Genomic DNA, 19741 nt, shown 5'->3' on the forward strand with positions numbered 1-19741 from the left:
GCATTTACTCAAAGTGCCCGCCATTATTGTGGGGATACATTGAGCAGCGCATTTAACCTAAATGTTTTTAAAAATGCATTTGATACCTGACGTCGGCTATCATGTCCACCTGCTCATTCCAGAAGGGCAGGGTAGTATGGCAAAACACCTGACCCTAATGTTCAACGGTATACCCCATAACTTCTCTAGTGAAGTCACAAACCTGCCCTCAATCTAAGAAATTAACATGATTATGAGAATGCTGACCTCACAAGCACAGAACCTGCTACCTGGCATTTACCAAACCAGTCCTAAAAAACTGGACGAAGTGTTCAAACTATTCGGCACAAGAGGGCAGAGTCTGGAATGAGCACCACACAGAATACCAGACAGCAGTACCTCTCCGCGTCCACCAGCGGCGTCTACCCCAAGGTACTGGTGAAAGCTCGGGGCCTGCATGCCAAACCCGTAGGATTTTAGGCCACGGCCCAGAGCAGGCCCCAGGGAAAATGTGCCACCCCCAACAAACATCATCCCTACAAGAATAAGGAACCAGAAACCAAAGAAAACAGCAATAAAGACAGATAAGTATGGTTCCTACCACCACATAAAGGTGAAGGGTTGTACTAACAAGGGGTGGGTGAATCACACCTGGTTAGGAAGCTATCACTTTGGTAGTTATATACAATATCTTGCCACCAATTTAGCAAGCACCCCAAGGGGTCTACCCTCCCGCGATGGTGAATGTCGCACCATCATTGATAAACCACTTGAGTATTCACCAGGTATACCCATTCATGGGATTTGTAACTACTACCATGGGACCAAGGATACTTTATGGTAGACATCAACCTTGAAGATGCATACTATTCAGTACCTTCTCATATAAGTTTCGGATACCGCAATTACCTGGATGGAGTAACCATGATGAGCATTGCGGCATTTAAGTCAAAGCTATCCAGTATCAACCAGCCCTGACACTTAAGAAACATCCGTCATGGCATGTCTATATATTAACGACACACTATCCTGGGATACAGCGTTAGCTGCATTAGCTACTTACTTATTTAGCGTGCATTGCCATATATCCAGATATTACGTGACAATCCACAACTTTGTCATCTGGTATTCATTAGACTATCAGTTATGGTAACATTAACCACCAATCAACTACGTGGCAAAGTATTGGGATAGTAGCAGCATTACCAGCCACTGAACATTGTACCTTTCCTATGAGCTGAGATACTAGTGTTCAAAACTATATCCATACCTGTGATATGGGGGCAAATGGATTAATCTGGAGTGTTATCATGGAATTATCGGCAGGAAGGATTATGGTTGTACTCTTCCACCTGTTTTGAGTAACATGTGTCCTGATGTGTTACTGAGCTTGTAATACTTAGTGCCTATGCAAATTGACTTAAACGTGTTATATATTAACTCACTTAATTCTAGTGAAGCATTTGCTCAGTAACCCACCAAATTTGCATGTTCATTTATAAGTTAACAACATCACAGTGGTGGCATATACCAAACCACTTGGGCAGGGAACATCGATATTAGGTGACAATTTATTAACAATTGGTAACCGTATGTCGTCAAACATATTTGACCATCAGTAACCTCACCTATCAGGTGAGCTAAATACTGTAAACATACAATTAAACCTGTATTACTAAGCAATATGGACACCAGATATCGATTCCTTATATCCAATCAAATCACCACGTATTAACTTACGTCACATGAAACCAATTTCAAGGCAGCGGCTATGGAGACATTCCCACGTATTGAAGGGTGGGGGAAATCTAATCTCTAAATTCTCCTTTCCTTCTACCTCTTCAATAGGTACTACGGCTTCATCAGTCGGGTACTACGCAAATTACAGTGGACCAAGTCCACAGGCATGGTTCCCAGTGATCCTCGATATGGTCATTAAAAGAATTGCAAAATTGGGAAGACCACTGCTGTGTTTGGATCAGCAGAACTATCAACCTGATGACAGCATTCCGTCGCATATCCTAAGGAACATACCTGAGGAGCATCAAGAAATGGGACACTGTTTTTCCAAAACAGGAATTACACATTCAACTACAACAAAACTGTACTGGAGCTCCTGGCAGGTCTTCACCACAATGAAGGAAATGTTCTGTCAGCCTACTCAACTTGGGTACCGCTCACTGGTGATCAGATACAGGAGAGGTATATTCAGTCCATTCCCCAGAAATAGGTACACCCAAATTGGGATGTCAGTGAAACCCTGATGTACCTTAGGGGATGATCACCAGCCAGGTCACTCACCCTGGAACAGCCTACCCTGAAGATGGACATGCTGGTGACCTTACATCAACACAAAGAGCCAGTTCTCCCATCTACTGCGATGGGACAACATGGTTATGACACCAGATAGTGTCACATTCCCATTCAAGGGTTGGCCAAACAGAACAGACCAGGAACATCAGGTCCAGTCATGAAATTCCGGGCATACCCACCTGAACCACATTTTATGTGTCATGACCCACTCAGAGATCTACATCGACACAATAAGGAATACCGAGGGAGAGGAAAAAGCCTCATGGGCCAGCCACAATAAACCTCTTGGTCGGGTGATGAGCTAAACTATCTCTAGTGGCTCAAGCAGGTACTGGGAGTTGCTGGAGAAAATACTGACGTGTATAAGTCTTATTCCACCAGGACGGCTCCCACGTCAGTGACTAAGAGAATGGAAGATCCTATGGACCTCATCCTGGCTACTGCAGGTTGGTCCAGGGAGTATACGTTCCAAATGTTTTTTAACAAACCACTGACGGAACCTGTATCGTTTGCAGAAAAAGAATCTGCAAAAAATATATAATATAAGCCCGGGGGAGCAATTGATCTTGTTGTTGTTAATAACACCATTATTGTTTTACAAACAGATTCATGGTTGATTACGATAACATACTTCCTCCCTCGAATGACTTCGGCAGCGAGTGAAGTATGAACTGTTACACGGTTTGAAATCACAGAGCTTTGAAGTCTTCACGTAGTCACTCACGTGACTCCGAAGTAAAATAGTAAGATTAAACGAGAACTTACCAGTTCGAAGTTTGATCTGTATTTTATGAGGAGTTACGATGAGGGATTATGTGCTCTCCGCTCCCACCCTCATTATATAGATCAAACTAGCAAACTGATGTCTCCTTGTCTTTACTATGTTTACTTCAAATAACTGTGTCTATCTGTGATTCCACACCGCTGCTTTGAAGTATGCCGCGCATGCGTGCTGAGGTGGGCTCTTCACGTAATCCCTCATCGTAACTCCTCATAAAATACAGATCAAACTTCGAACTGGTAAGTTCTCGTTTAATCTTACTATTTGTTATGATTGGAACTTTCTACTGCAGCAGTTGCCAAATGAAAACACCTTGCTCTAACATTAGAAAACGTTTTAAAATTATTCAAGCAGAACTAAAAAGCTGAAAAGATTGAACATTTGTAATAATTAATTTTAATAATTAAAGTCAAGAAACAAAGTGGGAATAACTAAAGCAAATGCCACTTACCCTTGTCTTCTGTGCAGCCTACAATTGCCATTGAAATAAATACACTTGTTGACCTTATATTGTAAATTGCTCGTATCTAAGCTCCCCTCCCCCCCCTGTCTAGTTTCAGTAAAAACACTGAATCAAGCACTTGAACTAATCTTTATTTTAACAAAGCGCAATTACAGTTCAACTACTGTACCTATCCCACCGCGGGATCGATCCTCGTATCTGCCTGATCAAGCCCTCTAGGCCTCGCTCAGACAGAGACACTCCAGAAAGTCCCAAGCGCTCTCCCAAAAGATCAATGCCGGACCTCCTGGTAGCGGACTTTCTGCGGATATTAGCGGATATTAGACTGAAAGGTCTGAATGACAATAAAGGAAATTCAATTCAATTTTATATGCCCCGGGACCACGAGGGGCCGAACCACATGGGGGTGGTCTCTTAATGATTACAGATATCGATTAACCCCATACATAGCAGACATTTCCCTAACCCAATAACACAGCAGCTCAATACATTGTATTCACACCAGACTTCTCAAGGAAGCCAACTTTGAAACATTTGCCCTAATCTGCAAGAAACCCAGACAAGGCTCAATACCTCATCCAATCAACACTTGGCAAAGTAGAACTCTGCAACATTATTTACAATTATTTACAAGGTGTATGTCTGGTTTGCAGCCATCCAATCCATTCTATGCATTTTGCACCTAATTGACAGCATCTGCAGATGTTCTTATTCTTTTCTTGCAACTTGTATCTAGGCTCCAGACACACTGGCGCCACTCTGCAGCTTGTCCCAGCTCTGCAGAGAGCAATTCCAAATTGATCTAATCTCCCAGCAGCCCTGAAGCTTTTACTCCATTTTAAAGTCCTAGCCTCTCCAATTTGGCCAAGATTAACATTATCAGATCCAATCTTGTACATAATCTGTCAGCAGAGCTAACCTCAACCTCACTGGGAAATCCTGCAGGAAATTAACTGGGAAATGGCTGCCAGATTATGGTCACAAAACTGACCACTTTGAGAATATTGGAGTCCCGAGTCTAACAGAATTACTTTGAGAATCGCAGGCAAAATCCATTGTTGCGGCAACATTTTTTGAATGGAGATTATTCTATTTTGTTACCAGACATTCTTTTTCTAATTGGTCAGCATAATTGCATAAACCTCTCTCCAAGCTCCTTCTTGTTAAATTGTAAAGCAGTAATTGATGATGTGGCGTATTCATTAATAAAACTGTTAACTATTTAAAGCGCATAAAGTACTCCATAACCAGTTTCCCAACACCTTCACACATCAAACCACCTTCCTCATCCAAGGTAATGGATGCAATACTCATGTAGCACCAAGTTTTCAGAAGCAACTTCATTTAATCCTTAGGGCAAGGAATGCATCATTGCAAATAATGTTTCACACATGTAATAACTTAGTTATAAGATGAAGGAATTTGTACTTGAAAACTAAAAGCAGTATTAATATTCATCCTAAGTCTATGTTTCTGGACCTATTACAAATATGAGGTGCAATAGTAATTTAAATAAACAAATAAATAAATAAGTGGTATCAGGACCTGGTAACGGGAGGTAAAACAACAAAAACAGACTTGGTTGGTAGTCCCCTTTCTGCGGAGTTTAATGTTATAATAGAGCGATTGTTCCTATTTTCTCTTTCTTTCTTTTCTAGGATCTATTTTCTCACTTTACTTCCTTCTCTAACTTCTTTTCTAAGGGGCTTTCTTTTCCCAACACTCTTGCACTTCACGACTCTCGCGCACTTTCTTTACTTTCCTTACTTCTACCTTTTTCTTAAAGCTCAAAAAAAATGAAGCGGTACAAAAAATGTATTAAGATATACGTGTTGTGTAGGATTGTAATTTACCGTACTTCTAATAAAAAAAATAAAATTAAATTAAAAAATATATATATACTCATCCTAAGGTGAAGGCCTGCATTGTTTAAAGCCATCTTCTTTTTATGCCTCAACATTGATTCGAAGTTTGAGAGTTAGGATTCCAAAGTAAGATTATAAAGCATACATGGTATGTGTTAGCTTATTATATTTTTCCCCATAATATTTTGAGAACACATTACTCAATTACACCTTCAATTAAGTATATAGGATTTGTTCTTTTTTCTAGATATAGTGTGTTTCATACTAGCTGAACATCTAGGAAGGCCATGGAAATATAACTAGACTGGCTGACGAGACAAATAAAAAAATAAAAACATCAAAGTGTTCTTGAGCAGAGTAGAAACAAGGAACTGCAGATGCTGGGTTAAGATAAACGAATCTATGGAAAAAGAAACTATTCATGTTTTGGGTCCAGGAACCTTTATCAGAACTCTTTTAGAAGAGAAAACTCAAAGTGATGGGTCAGACAGCATTTCTGGAGAACATGGATAGGTGATGTTTCAGTTAAGACCCTTCTTTAGACTCCTCAAGGTAGCCTACTTTGAAAAGGTTTTCCTCCTCAATCTCCACATGGTGTGCTACTTTGAAGAAATTCTCCTTCTTTCTGCATCTGCTAGTCCTTGTTTCTGCATTTCATTGCTCCACTGCAAAATCTCTCCTCCCGCTCAGAAGAAGAGTCCTGACCCAAATGTTACCTATCCACGTTCTCCACAGATGCTGCCCGACCCATTGAGTTACTCCAGCACTTCACGTCTTCCCTTCTAAAAGAGTTCTGATAAAGGTTTCTGGACTCAAAACATTGTTTTGTTTCTTTTTCCATAGATTCTGCCTGACCTGCTGAATGTTTGCAGCATTTACTGCTTACTTTATGGCTGGCTATGTACTTCATTTTGCTGTACATTAGGCAGATTAGAGATTACTGGGACTCGATACTTAAGTCGAGAACTGATTGTCTAAGATAGGGAATTTGATTGTGTATAAATTGTTTAATGTTCTCATAAGAATTTAGACTTTCTGTAAGCATACTCTTTGTACTGACTGAATGACTTTGCTTTCGGGCGCATAAATTTACCATGCACTTTAAATTACCATTCAGTACTTTAAAGACTAATGCATATGACGTGTAAACATATTGCATATTCTCAGACAAATTGTGACAAGTTATGAAGCACAGGTACAAACGGAATGATTGTCAGGCAGAATGTAAAAGGTTGTAATTATTGGAAGTAGAGACAATCCTTCATTTGACATGATATGGGACCAGTGCCTACATCAAAAGGGCATTTTATTTTGGAGGATTCATTGTATCTGTGAAGGATTCATTGTATTTCCAAAAATCTTTCCTGATCCCAGAACACTGATGCAATTATAAAGAAAGCACATCAGCGCCTCTACTTCCTGAGAAGACTATACGGAGAGTCGGTATGTCAAAGAGGACTCTCTCGAACTTCTACAGGTGCACAGTAAGAGAGCGTACTGACTGGTTGCATCGTGGCTTGGTTCGGCAACTTGAGCGTCCAGGAGCGGAAAAGAATGCAGAAAGTTGTGACCAGTCCATCATCGGCTCTGACTTCCCAACCATCGAAGGGATCTATCGCAGTCGCTGCCTCAAAAAGTGCTGGCAGCATCATCAAGGACCCACACCATCCTGGCCACACACTCATCTCCCCGCTGCCATCAGGTAGAAGGTACAGGAGCCTGAAATCTGGTACATCCAGGTTCAGGAACAGTTTTTCCCCCACGGCCATCAGACTACTAAACTCACCATCAAACAAACTCTGAACTAAACCTAATGCACTTTATCTGTTTATTAATATGAATATATATGGTCTATGCTATATAGACACACTGAACTGTTCTGTATTTATGCTTACAATATTCTGTTATGCTGCAGTAAGCAAGAATGTCATTGTCATATCTGGGACACATGACAATAAACTCTCTTGACTTGACTTGATCAGGGGAAAATGCATTAATATTTGTAAGTTAATTCTATGCAGAGCTGCACCAATTTGTGCGGCACAGTGGCGCAGTAGTAGAGTTGCAGCCTTACAGCATTTGCAGCGCCAGAGACCCGTGGTCGATCCCGATTACGGGTACTGTCTGTATGGAGTTTGTACGTTCTCCACTATTGATAAGAAAGTAAGATGGGGAATGAAAGATAGAAACAGAGACGGTGGGTGGATGGGAACAGGGAAACAGATAAGGATGGGTGATGAGAAAGGAGGGGGGGATGGGAACTGGAAAGGAATGAGGAGTGTATTTGGGGGAGGAGGGGAGGGAGTGGAAAGAGTTAACTAAAATTGGAGAGTATTCATGCCTTTGAGTCGTAGGTTCCCCAAGTGGAATACGAGGTGCTGTTCTTCCACTTTCTTGCCTGGTCTAATTTTTGCAATCGGGGATGGGAATGGGAGTCAAAATAGCTACATTTGTCAACTTCAGCTGCCCCTTGCAAATAGAGCCCGTGCTTGGTGGCGGCTGTTTGGTCTATGCTTGGTCTGTAGGCTCTTTAGGCCACTGAGTCTGAAGAAGGGTCTCGACCCGAAATGTCACACATTCCTTCTCCTCAAAGAAGCTGCCTGTCCCGCTGAGTTACTCCAGTATTTTGTGTCTATCCCCCCATTTTACTTATTCTTCTCCCTCCCCTGTTCCCTTCTGCCCACCTTCCCGTCCTCTGGTTCCACATATCCTATTAATGAGTGTTGGAAATAAACCAGTGGTGCTGTGATAGCTTGGAAATAAAAGAATGATAAGATGCATAAAGAACCATAAACATAACACAGAAAAATAAGTTAGAAACTAGTTATCTTCGTTAAACACATTATCACAATACTTAGGTTGCAATTGTCTTAACAAGCTAACACCACTAAAGGCTCCATATCTCAGGAGGGATGTGATGACTTTGGAGAAAATCCAGGGAAGGTTTCTCAAAATTATCTCAGGGATGATTGGGTTAATGTATGATGAGTGTTTGACGCCTCTGGGCCTGTACTCACTGCAGTTTAGAAGGATGAGGGGAGGGGTTGGGGGGAATCTCAGAAACTTACAGTATCATGAAAAGTCGGGATAGAGTGAATGAGGAGAGGATGTTTCTGCCAATGGGAAAATCTAGGACCAGAGGCCACAGCCTCAGAGTAAGGGGGTACCTTTAGAGAGGAGATGAGGAGGAATTTCTTGAGACAGAGGGTGGTGAATCTGTGGAATTGGCTGCCACAGACTGCTGTGGAGGACAAATCATTGGGTACCTTTAAGACAGAGATTGACAGGCACTTGATTGGTAAGAGAGTCGAAGATTACGGGGAGAAGGCAGGTTGAGAAAGAAAGATAGGTCAGCCATGATTGAATGGGCCGAATGATCTAATTCCACCTTATGTCTTATGACCTTGTAAACTTATTATTCACCATTCAAAACTTTCTCAAACTTTTTGTTGTAAATTCAAATTAAAAGAGTATAACTTCGGACTTCAGGTGTAGGAAGGAATTGCAGATGCCGGTTTACACCGAAGTTAGACACAAAATGCTGTAGTAACTCAGCGGGACAGGCAGCATCTCTCAATAGAAGGAATAGGTGACGTTGAGTGTCGAGACCCATCTTCAGGATGTAGGTAAAGTGCAAGGATTCAACCTGCTCATAAATTACAGCGTCGCATCCACAATAAATACGAACTTAAACTTGATGAAAGGGTGTTTGCACTGGTTGGAAGAGTGAAACGCGCAGAGGGACATTGACAGGACAGAGAGATTACATTGACAGGAGAGTCTGTGGGGACAATTACCCAGTTGCTTCGCTCAGTCCCAAAGACATAAAGTACAAAGCCTCACCTCGCCCTCCAAGACTTGCTGGTATTTCCTCCGGGCGAAGACGAGAGAAACTTTCTGGAAGAGGCTGAGAAATGCTCTTCGTGCCATCGTGACATTTCTCTCTTGATCAACATTAATTTAACCAAGGGAGGAGGAGAGTACTGACCGGGAGATAACGTCGCAAGTTCAACCGCTGGAAGGTTGGGGTGACTTGCACCGGGAAGGGAAAGTCCTGCTTTTAAATAATTGAGGGAGCTTCCTGCTGTAAGTTTCTCAGCTCCACCCTCCCCTGGGGTTCAGGTAACTAAATCACTGCCAAGCGCATATTCGGCGAAGTGTTTCTCTTCAATAAAGTTGTGGTTTAGGATTATCTCACGTGAAATGTGTATAGCAAGTAGAAACCTAAGTTAATAGATGGATGAGATACTCAACGAGACTGCCGGCTTCGGTGGAAATAAAACTGTAGTTAATGTTACGTCCATGGGAAGGTTAGTGATATAAGGTGCAGGGTAATGAGGAAGGGGCGAACGGACAGAAGGCATGGGATGGCAGGAGGGATTACATGTTGAGAAAGGGTGGATGTATCTATCTGTCATTCGGCCTCTTCGATCGGTTTGCTTTCTCTCCACCCCTCCCGTTCTCTGCACCTTGAAACCGGTTTACGTCTAACCCTTTCCAATCATTGACCCAGGAAATTTTGTCTTTTAGGACTGTGCCTAACCTGCTGAGCCTAACCTATACTTTCTCCTTTCATGGGAGATATTTTTTATCACCTGCAAATATCGAACAAACGTTTTCAGCCTTTTAATAGAGAAAGAAGCATTGAGCGTAACTTTAATTGATGCAAATTAAGTTCAATCTTCTTTCACCAACCGGTAAAAGTGGTTCTGCAAGTCTAAATAGACAGCAGGAAGTTCTAAAGCATTTTTTCATTACAAACAAGAAGCTGGGTTTAAAAAAGAGGCACCAGGTGCCAGAGTAACTCAGCGGTTCAGGGAGCATCTCTGGAGAAAATGGATAGGTGACATTTCGGCTCTGGACCAGATGGGTTAAATTCTAGTAGAAGATATAGAATGAACTAGACTAAGTGGGTCCCATGTTCACACGGGAGGGCTGGTCCCCCGACGCAATGTTCCACCACTCCACCAATTCCAATATTGGTGGCCAGTGGTGGGGGATGGGGGATGGGGGGGGGGGGGGGGGGGGGGGGGGGCTTTCTAGAATGTTTGTATGGGTTCTTGGGGTGGCAGCTCAGTACCTCAAGCCTGATCTGCTGGCAGCTCACTCATGGCTGGTGGGCTGGCAGTTGACTCATGACTATTCCTTGAAATTACTTTTCAAGCAGGGTGCAAGGCCACCGAATTCAAGTGCAGTTTCCAACCACTTCAAGCAGGGTGCAAGGCCACCGAATTCAAGTGCAGTTCCATACCATTTCAAGCAGGATCCAAGGCCGACAAATTCAAGTGCAGTTTCATTCCACTTCACGCATGGTGCAAGGCCACCAAATTCAAATGCAGCTTCATACCAGTTCATGCAGGGTGAAACCACCATAAAACCACACAAAACACCAAACTCACAGTTCAGTAGACATTCAGTGTGTTCAGATGATTCACAGCTCAGACAGAGTTGTGACCTCTCCCTCACCCATCATGCAGAGACTGAGCCACACCCATACTTTCGGGTTTTATAACCCCTCCCCCTCCCACCGGAAAAGGTGGCATTCATGGCGTGATTGACAGGAGACAGATTCTCAACATTTTTTAAACACTAATAACACTTTTATTTTTCATTGATGGGAAGAATTATCTGCACCTGCTCAGCGGAGGGGGACTGAGTAAGATGGCCAAAAATGACAGCCGTAAGTGGTAGTGTTTTATCTAAAATCAATATACAGTGCAAACAGGATGTAAGTGCATTTGCAGTAGTGCCTTTTAACTTCAAGCCAACGCACCCAAGCCGCCATTTGCAGTAGGTAGTGCCTTTCAACTTCAAGCCAAAGCACCCAAGCCACAATTTGCAGTGCCTTTCAACTACAAGCCAAAGCACCCAAGCCACCATTTGCAGTAAGTGGTGCCTTTCAACTTCAAGCCAAAGCACCCAAGCCACCATTTGCAGTAAATAGTGCCATTCAACTTCAAGCCAAAGCAACCAAGCCACCATTTGCAGTAAGTAGTGACTTTCAACTTCAAGCCAAAGCACCCAAGCCACCATTTGCAGTAAGTAGTGCCTTTCAACTTCATGCCACCATTTGCAGTAAGTAGTACCTTTCAACTTCAAGCCAATGCACCCACGCCACAATTTGCAGTAGGTAGTGCCTTTCAACTTCAAGCCAAAGAACCCAAGCCACCATTTGCAGTAAGTAGTGCCTTTCAACTTTGTCAAAGCTCCCAAGCCACCATTTGCAGTAAATAGTGCCATTCAACTTCAAGCCAAAGCAACCAAGCCACCATTTGCAGTAAGTAGTGCCTTTCAACTTCATGCCACCATTTGCAGTAAGTAGTGCCTTTCAACCTCAAGCCAATGCACCCACACCACAATTTGCAGTAAGTAATGCCTTTCAACTTCAAGCCAAAGCACACAAGACACCATTTGCAGTAAGTAGTGCCTTTCAACTTCAAGCCAAAGCACCCAAGACACCATTTGCAGTAAGTAGTGCCTTTCAACTTCATGCCACCATTTGCAGTAAGTAGTGCCTTTCAACCTCAAGCCAATGCACCCACACCACAATTTGCAGTAAGTAATGCCTTTCAACTTCAAGCCAAAGCACCCAAGCCACCATGTGCAGTGCCTTTCAACTTCAAGGGGGAGGAGAGGGAGGGAGAGAGAAAAGGAGAGAAGGAGAGAAGGAGAGAAGGAGAGAGGGAGAGAGGGAGAGAGGGAGAGAGGGAGCCTTTTTAATTCAACCCAAACAACCATTTGCAGGCAGTGCTTTTTTACTTCAAACTAACTATATTTTCATTTTCAAACTAAATGAAGGGTACTCACATTGCTGTAGCCATTTGTTCAGTGTCATTCAGAGTAACAGAGACTAACTGACAGAGCTCCAGCTTGCAGAGACTAATTGAGGCACACCACTTCCTGGTTTTATAGTCCCTTCCCCTGCCTCCAGCGGGGGCAGCGGGGAGAATGGGGAATTTTGTAAAAACATTAATATCTATGTCATTTTTCATCGACAGGAAAAATCCTCGGCACACATACAGCGGAGGGGGGCTCTGAGCAAGGTGGCCAAAATGACAGCCATAGGTGGCGGCGTTCTCTTGGAAATCGCAGCACAGATGGCCAAAACCGGTCAAGAACAGACTTTTAGTAATATAGATAAGATAGATAGATAGATGGCAGGGAGCTTAGGGGCTTTGATGTGCAGAGTGGATGCAAATTCATAGCTTGCTGAAGAGTCCCAACCTGAAACATCAGCTGTCCATGTTCTTCTGAAATGCCACCTGGCCTGCTGAGTCACCCCTTGCTCCTGGTCCAGTTAGACCCCAATTAAGGATACAGTACTGAAGCAGACTTGACATCTAGGGAGAGGTTTTTCCAGTTTTTATTGTTGAAGTCAAATTCTGGTAGGGCATGTAGGATAATTGGCAGGGAGATTAGGAGCCTTAATGTACAGAGAGACTGTTGGTGCAAATCTTTAGTTCGCTCAAAGTAGTGACACAGATGCATAGAGTGGAAAAGAAGGCGTTTGGTTTGGTTGCCTTCAGATTTACATGCTATTCCCTCTTGAGATCACCCCTTCCTTTGCCAACTATGTGCTTACTAGGTATTGCCCTGCCTGAGGTCATTTGTGGCCTGCCTTGATTTGTCACGGTCTTTTCTGGCCTCCAGCTCTTCACTCCCTACTTTCAATCTGATGAAGGGTCCCGGACCAAAACGTCACCTGTCCTTTCCCCCCAGAGATGCTGCCTGACCTGCTGAATTACTCCAACACTTCATATCTATCTTTGGTATCCACCAGCACCTGCAGTTTCTTGTTCCTAAATCTTGAATGGATGTCTCCTATGCTAATTATGAATTCCATACCTTCCAATCATCCTTGTTCTGACACTTGGGCTGTTGTTTAATTTGCAGCAGTTACACTACATTCTGTTTTCTCTTTTGTGCTACCTGATGCATGGTATGATTTGTCTGGAGAGCATGCAAAACAAGGTTTTTAACATATATTTAAGAAGGAACTGCAGATGCTGGAGAATCGAAGGTACACAAAAAAGCTGGAGAAACTGCATCTCTTGCGGTTGCAAGGGAAAGTGCCCGAGGAGGGGGTGGTACGAGAGGGAAGGGAAGAATTGACAAGGGAGTTATGGAGGGAGCGGTCTTTGCGGAAGGCAGATATGGGGGGGATGGGAAGATGTGGCGAGTGGTGGGGTCACGTTGCAGGTGGCGAAACTGACGAAGGATTACTTTTTGTATGTGATGGCTGGTGGGGTGAAAGGTGAGGACTAGGGGGACTCGGCCCTTGTTGCAAGTGGGGCGATGGGGAGAGAGAGCAGTGTCGCGGGGTATGGAAGAGACCCTGGTGCGAGCTTCATTTATGGTGGAGGAGGGGAACCCCCGTTCCCTGAATAATGAGGACATTTCAGATGTCCTGGTGTGGAACGCCTCATCCATGGAGCAGATGCGGCGTAGACGGAGGAATTGGGAGTAGGGGATGGAGATGCAACACTTGTCCCTTTACCTCTCCCCTCGACTCCGTTCAAGGACCCAAGCAATCGTTCCAGGTGCGACAGAGGTTTACCTGCATCTCTTCCAACCTCATCTATTGCGTCCGCTGCTCTAGATGTCAGCAGATCTATATCGGTGAGACCAAGCGGAGGTTGGGCGATCGTTTCGCCGAACACCTCCGCTCGGTCCGCAATAACCAAGCTGACCTCCCGGTGGCTCAGCACTTCAACTCCCCCTCCCACTCCGTCTCCGACCTCTCTGTCCTGGGTCTCCTCCATGGCCACAGCGAGCAGCACCGGAAATTGGAGGAACAGCACCTCATATTCCGTTTGGGGAGTCTGCATCCTGGGGGCATGAACATCGAATTCTCCCAATTTTGTTAGTCCTTGCTGTCTCCTTCTCCTCCCCTTCCTCAGTCCCCCTGCTGTCTCCTCCCATCCCCCAGCCTTCGGGCTCCTCCTCCTTTGTCCTTTCTTGTCCCCGCCCACCCCCGCCCCCGATCAGTCTGAAGAAGGGTTTCGGCCCGAAACGTTGCCTATTTCCTTCGCTCCATAGATGCTGCTGCACCCGCTGAGTTTCTCCAGCTTGTTTGTGTACCTAAGGTTTTTAACATATCTCGCCACACAATAATAATAATAATAAATCAATAACCTTATCTCTCCCTAGCTCTTAATCATCTCCAGCTGCTTCTGTAATTCTAGCTTCTTGCTTATCTCCACATCTCATTGCTCAATCGATGGTGAATGTACCATCTACTGCCAAGGTCCTTAGCTCTGGAGTTCCTTCCCGTAACCAATCTGCCTCTATCTATTTTTCAAGTAATTCAATATTATGTACGATGGATTGCTTTGACTACAATATTTGGCCAGCTGCTCTCATCGCATTTCTTTGTTTGATAATTCTCCTCTGAAGACCTTTGAGAGACTTTTACTGCAGTAGAGAAGTGCATCAATTAAAATGTTGACTTTGTAGCAGCAGGTAAATGGGGATAGAGAATAGAAGTTCCTCTCAATATTAGAGATGTGAATTTCCTCATCAGCTGTGATTAACTGCAACGCATGTACAGGGCATTCCCATGATCTTACATTTAGTTAGTGAGTGATACACAATAAAAATTATGGTTCCTGATGGTTAATGGTATTCTAATAGCACAGAAGGAGGCTATTTAGCTCATCAAGTCGTTTTCAACTGTTATAATAATAATAATAATAATAATAATAATAATGTTTATTTATATAGCACTTTTCAACAAAACCAGTATTTGAACCAAAGTGCTTTACAGGGATTGATTAAATTAATTGAACAGTTCATTTGCAATAAATCCATACAAAACAAAAAAGAGAAAAAGAAAAAAGACACAGAACAGTACACTATAGAAATCAACATGAAACGTCCCCCCACAGCAGAATTCACTGTGAGGGAAGGCACTAAAAATATCCAGTTCTCCCCCTCATAGTCCACCCGAGGTCGGGGCCTATATCTGGCCTCCTCAGCCAACCCGGTGTTTTCAGGTCCTCTTGCTGCGAAACTGGATCATCGGCGTCGGTGAACATTCTTCAGCGGCTTGGACTGAAGTGGCCGCTTCCTCCCCGAAGACTGCAATGACCAAAGTTCATAAGAGAAATCCCGCCCATCACCTAGTTCCATTCCCATTGTTCACAATTTTATTTAATTCAAATTTTTAATCCAATTGCTTTTCAAAGGCCACATTGAATCTGTTTACTCCAGAATTTTGGATTGTTTAATCTGGAACATCAGAGGCTGAGAGGTGCCCTAACAGAAGCATGTAAAACTATGAGAGGCATGGAAAGGATAGATGGTCAAAATTTTCATCCATCAGTGGAAATGTCAAATATTATAAGGCATATCTTTAAGGTGATGGCATAGTGTAAAGGCAAGTTATTTTTACACAGGGAGTGATAAATGCCTGATATGCACTGTCACGGGATGTGTAGGAAGAAAGTACAATAGCAATCTTTAGGAGGCATTTAGACATAGATTGTGGACAGCCAAATGTGTCGTTTTAGTAAGCATCATGGATTGAAGGGTCTGTGCTGAACTTTTCTATGTTTCATTTACTCTTTCAGACAATCCTTTCCAGGCTTAGAACATTTTCCACAAGTTACCTTTGGCTCTTTATCCAACTACCTTAAATCTGTAATAATTGGAACCAACTATTCTGCCAGTGGGAACAGTTTCACTTTATTTGGTTTCTCAGCAGCTCTTTGTGGTGTTGAAGAATTTAATTTCATCCTTTTCTGATCGATCTACATAACCAAAATTCTTCAATCCCTGAGTTTTCTTTGCTTTCCACTTTCTAAGAGCTTTACTTCCATCTGTAATGTGGTGGCCAGAAATGAACAAAATATTGCAGTAATGGTCTGACCAGCAATTTAAAACATAGAATGTGGAACAGTTTGACACAGGAACACAACCACCAAGCCATCTTGTCTTCTTCTCTGACCATGATGCCAATTTAATCCCATCTACCTGCACATGGTCCATATCCTTCTATTCCCTATCTGTTTGTGTGTCTCTCTGAATGCCACTTAAATCTTAATACAGGTGCACAACCTTTTATCCGACAGCCTTGGGACCAGACACTTTTCGTAATTTGGAATTTGTCGGTCTTCGGAATGGAAATTTTTTTGCGTAGATTTTAATGGCTGGCTCAGTGGTAGAGTGCCTGGCTCATATCCGCAAGGTCGCGAGTTTGCGCCTTGATCCCGGCAGTTCCTCGGTCGCGAGTTTGAGTCTTCAGTGTAGTTTTTTTCTTGCAGAATAAATGTCTGTATGAAATGCAGTGTGTTGAATGAATTCCTGAATTTGTAAATGTGACCGCAGCATTGAATCACCTCCCGCACTCATGTCACCCTAGCGGGGCTTCATGCCCTAAGGCGGCCTAAGGCGACATTTTCACACTCTTATATCCGTGTGCAGCAGAGACGCCAAACGTGAGCTTTGGTGTGCAGACGACATCCTGGAAAAAATGTCTGGTTTCTTCCAGGTAGGCGATATACCCTCCCGCGCAATATACCCTCCACTTCTCTTTTTAGTTCCCCTTTCTTCCAGGACCGATCCGAGGTTCCGCTGTCACCTCTGCGGGCCACCCTCGGTGAACGCTCACTCAACTTTGTCTTGGGATTCCTACTCTCCCGGTCAATGTACCCTCACCTTCTCTTTTATGAATGGGGATTTAGTTCCCCTTTCGTCGAGGACCGACCGGAGGTTCCGCTGTCACCTCTGCGGGCCGCCCTCGGTGAACGTCCTGTCTCCCTGTCCCTGGGATAGCAGGGGGCGATCAAACAGCACAATACCCCCCTCCCCCTCCCCCCCACCCCCAACTCCAGAGGAATCCGCTCCCCGATGGGCCGCTACGGCGACAAGTGGCAGTTCGCCCACAGCCCGAGAACAAGACGCACCTTGCGCACCAGCAGCAGCTGCCCCTCTGGAGTTGGAGCGGGGCTGGACTGGAGTTGCTGATCTGGGATCTCCGTGCTTGCAGTGGGCCTGGGGGTCGGTGTCCCGATGAGGGGGCACAGCTCGGGCTGTGGGCGAACTGCCACTTGTCGCCGTAGCGGCCCATCGGGGAACGGCTTCTGGTGGTCCCGATGTCTCCCGCTAGTTTGCAGTTTTCCTCTGGAGTTGGAACGGGGCTGGGATGCTGCTGGCTGTGGGTCTCTGGGATCTCCGTGCTTGCAGTGGGCCTGGGGGCCGGTGTCCCGTTGGTCCTGACGTCTCCGGTGACTGGCATTGCCGACGTGAAGACAGTGCAAAGCCCCCACGCCGGTGCAATGGGCGGGGAGCTGGAGAGGGGAGGGAAGGGGTCACACACATGGCCGGGAAGCAGAGGGGTGTACGTGGGGTGAAACTGAAGGGAGCGACAATCTGCAGCTCCCTGCCCGCTGAGATAAAAAAGTTCCCACGCAAGACTCACGATACACCGTGTATCGTGAGTCTACCGTGGGAATTTTTTTAACTCAGCGGGCAGACAGCAGCATATTGTCAATTATTAACCCTCCCGCGCAATATACCCTCACCTTCTCTTTTATGGAGGGGGATTTAGTTCCCCTTTCTTCCAGGACCGACCTGAGGTTCCACTGTCACCTCTGCGGGCCACCCTCGGTGAACGCTCACTCAACTTTGTCTTGGGATTCGTACTCTCCCGGTCAATGTACCCTCACCTTCTCTTTTATGAATGGGGATTTAGTTCCCCTTTCGTCGAGGACCGACCGGAGGTTCCGCTGTCACCTCTGCGGGCCGCCCTCGGTGAACGTCCTGTTTCCCTGTCCCTGGGATAGCAGGGGGCGATCAAACAGCACAATACCCCCCCCCCCCCCCTCCCCCCCACCCCCCGATGGGCCGCTACGGCGACAAGTGGCAGTTCGCCCACAGCCCGAGCTGCGCGACCTCAAGAACAAGACGCACCTTGCGTACCATCAGTTTCTGCCCCTCTGTAGTTGGAGCAGGCCTGCGCTGGAGTTGCTGATCTGGGATCTCCGTGCTTGCAGTGGGCCTGGGGGTCGGTGTCCCAATGAGGGGGCACAGCTCGGGCTGTGGGCGAACTGCCACTTGTCGCCGTAGCGGCGCATCGGGGAGCGGCTCCTGGTGGTCTCGATGTCTCCCGCTAGTTCGCAGTTTTCCTCTGGAGTTGGAACGGGGCTGGGCTGCTGCTGGCTGTGGGTCTCTGGGATCTCCGTGCTTGCAGTGGGCCTGGGGGTCGGTGTCCCGTTGGTCCTGACGTCTCCGGTGACTGGCATTGCCGACGTGAAGACAGTGCAAAGCCCCCACGCTGGTGCAATGGGCGGGGAGCTGGAGAGGGGAGGGAAGGGGTCACACACATGGCCGGGAAGCAGAGGGGTGTAGGTGGGGTGACACTGAAGGGAGCGACAATTTGCTGCTGCCTGCCCGCTGAGTTAAAAAAGTTCCCACGCAAGACTCACGATACACTGTGTATCGTGAGTCTACCGTGGGAATTTTTTTAACTCAGCGGGCAGACAGCAGCATATTGTCAATTATTAACCCTCCCGCGCAATATACCCTCACCTTCTCTTTTATGGATGGGGATTTAGTTCCCCTTTCTTCGAGGACCGACCGGAGGTTCCCCTGTCACCTCTGCGGGCCGCCCTCCGTGAACGTTTTCAAGGACCTTTTTTCAAGGACTGAAAAAATGTCGCTATTCGGAGGTTTTCGTTATTTGGATCTTCGGATAAAAGGTTGTGCACCTGTATCATGTCTACTTCTACCACCTCCCCTGGCAGTGTGTCCAAACACCTGTCAGTTTCTATGTAAAAGCACCGATGCCTCTAATCAAAATGATTGGAATCCTATTAGCTTACTTAACTGATTTCTTGACCAACCCTGCTAACATGGAGAGGGAGCTCCAGCATTTGAAACCAGCTACAATTAATGAACAACAATATATTTCCAAATATATAAGGGAAAATATAAAAGATACTAGACTAAGTGGGTCCCAGCATCGCATGGGAGGGCTTGTCACCAACGCAATATTCCACCTCTCCATCAATTCCAATATTGCTCGCCAGTGGGGGGGGGGGGCTTTCTGTTGCGCTAGTACGGGCGTTGCGGGCCAAAGGTACTGGTTTCCAGAGGGCTAGTATAGACATTGTGGGCCGATTGGACTCTTGAGCTGGCAGCCAACTGTTGTAACGATTTTAAAAGCCAAGCCAAGGCAAACAATTGGGCACAGCCACCCGACAACCAAAATTCATTTTGTGAACACAAACCCATTAAAAAGGCGAGGCAAATAATTGGGCAGCAACCACCCGACAACCAAAATTCATTGTGTGAACACAAACTTGTTTAAAAGGAGAGGGAAACAATTGGGTAGCTGCC

The 19741-nt window shown here is 45.1% G+C and overlaps 1 protein-coding gene across 1 annotated transcript in view; it reads right to left on the minus strand.

Annotated features, from left to right (window-relative positions):
- LOC129705506 (calcium-transporting ATPase type 2C member 2-like) overlaps positions 1–10361 on the minus strand; it is a 71042-nt gene extending 60681 nt beyond the window's left edge. Inside the window, 1 exon segment of the mRNA XM_055649093.1 lies at positions 9245–10361. Coding sequence (XP_055505068.1) covers positions 9245–9331 — 87 coding nt within the window. The 5' untranslated portion in view covers positions 9332–10361.
- Positions 10362–19741: the final 9380 nt, after the last annotated feature.

The sequence above is a fragment of the Leucoraja erinacea genome, chromosome 17 (assembly GCF_028641065.1).
Source record: "Leucoraja erinacea ecotype New England chromosome 17, Leri_hhj_1, whole genome shotgun sequence".
Taxonomy (NCBI): domain Eukaryota; kingdom Metazoa; phylum Chordata; class Chondrichthyes; order Rajiformes; family Rajidae; genus Leucoraja; species Leucoraja erinaceus.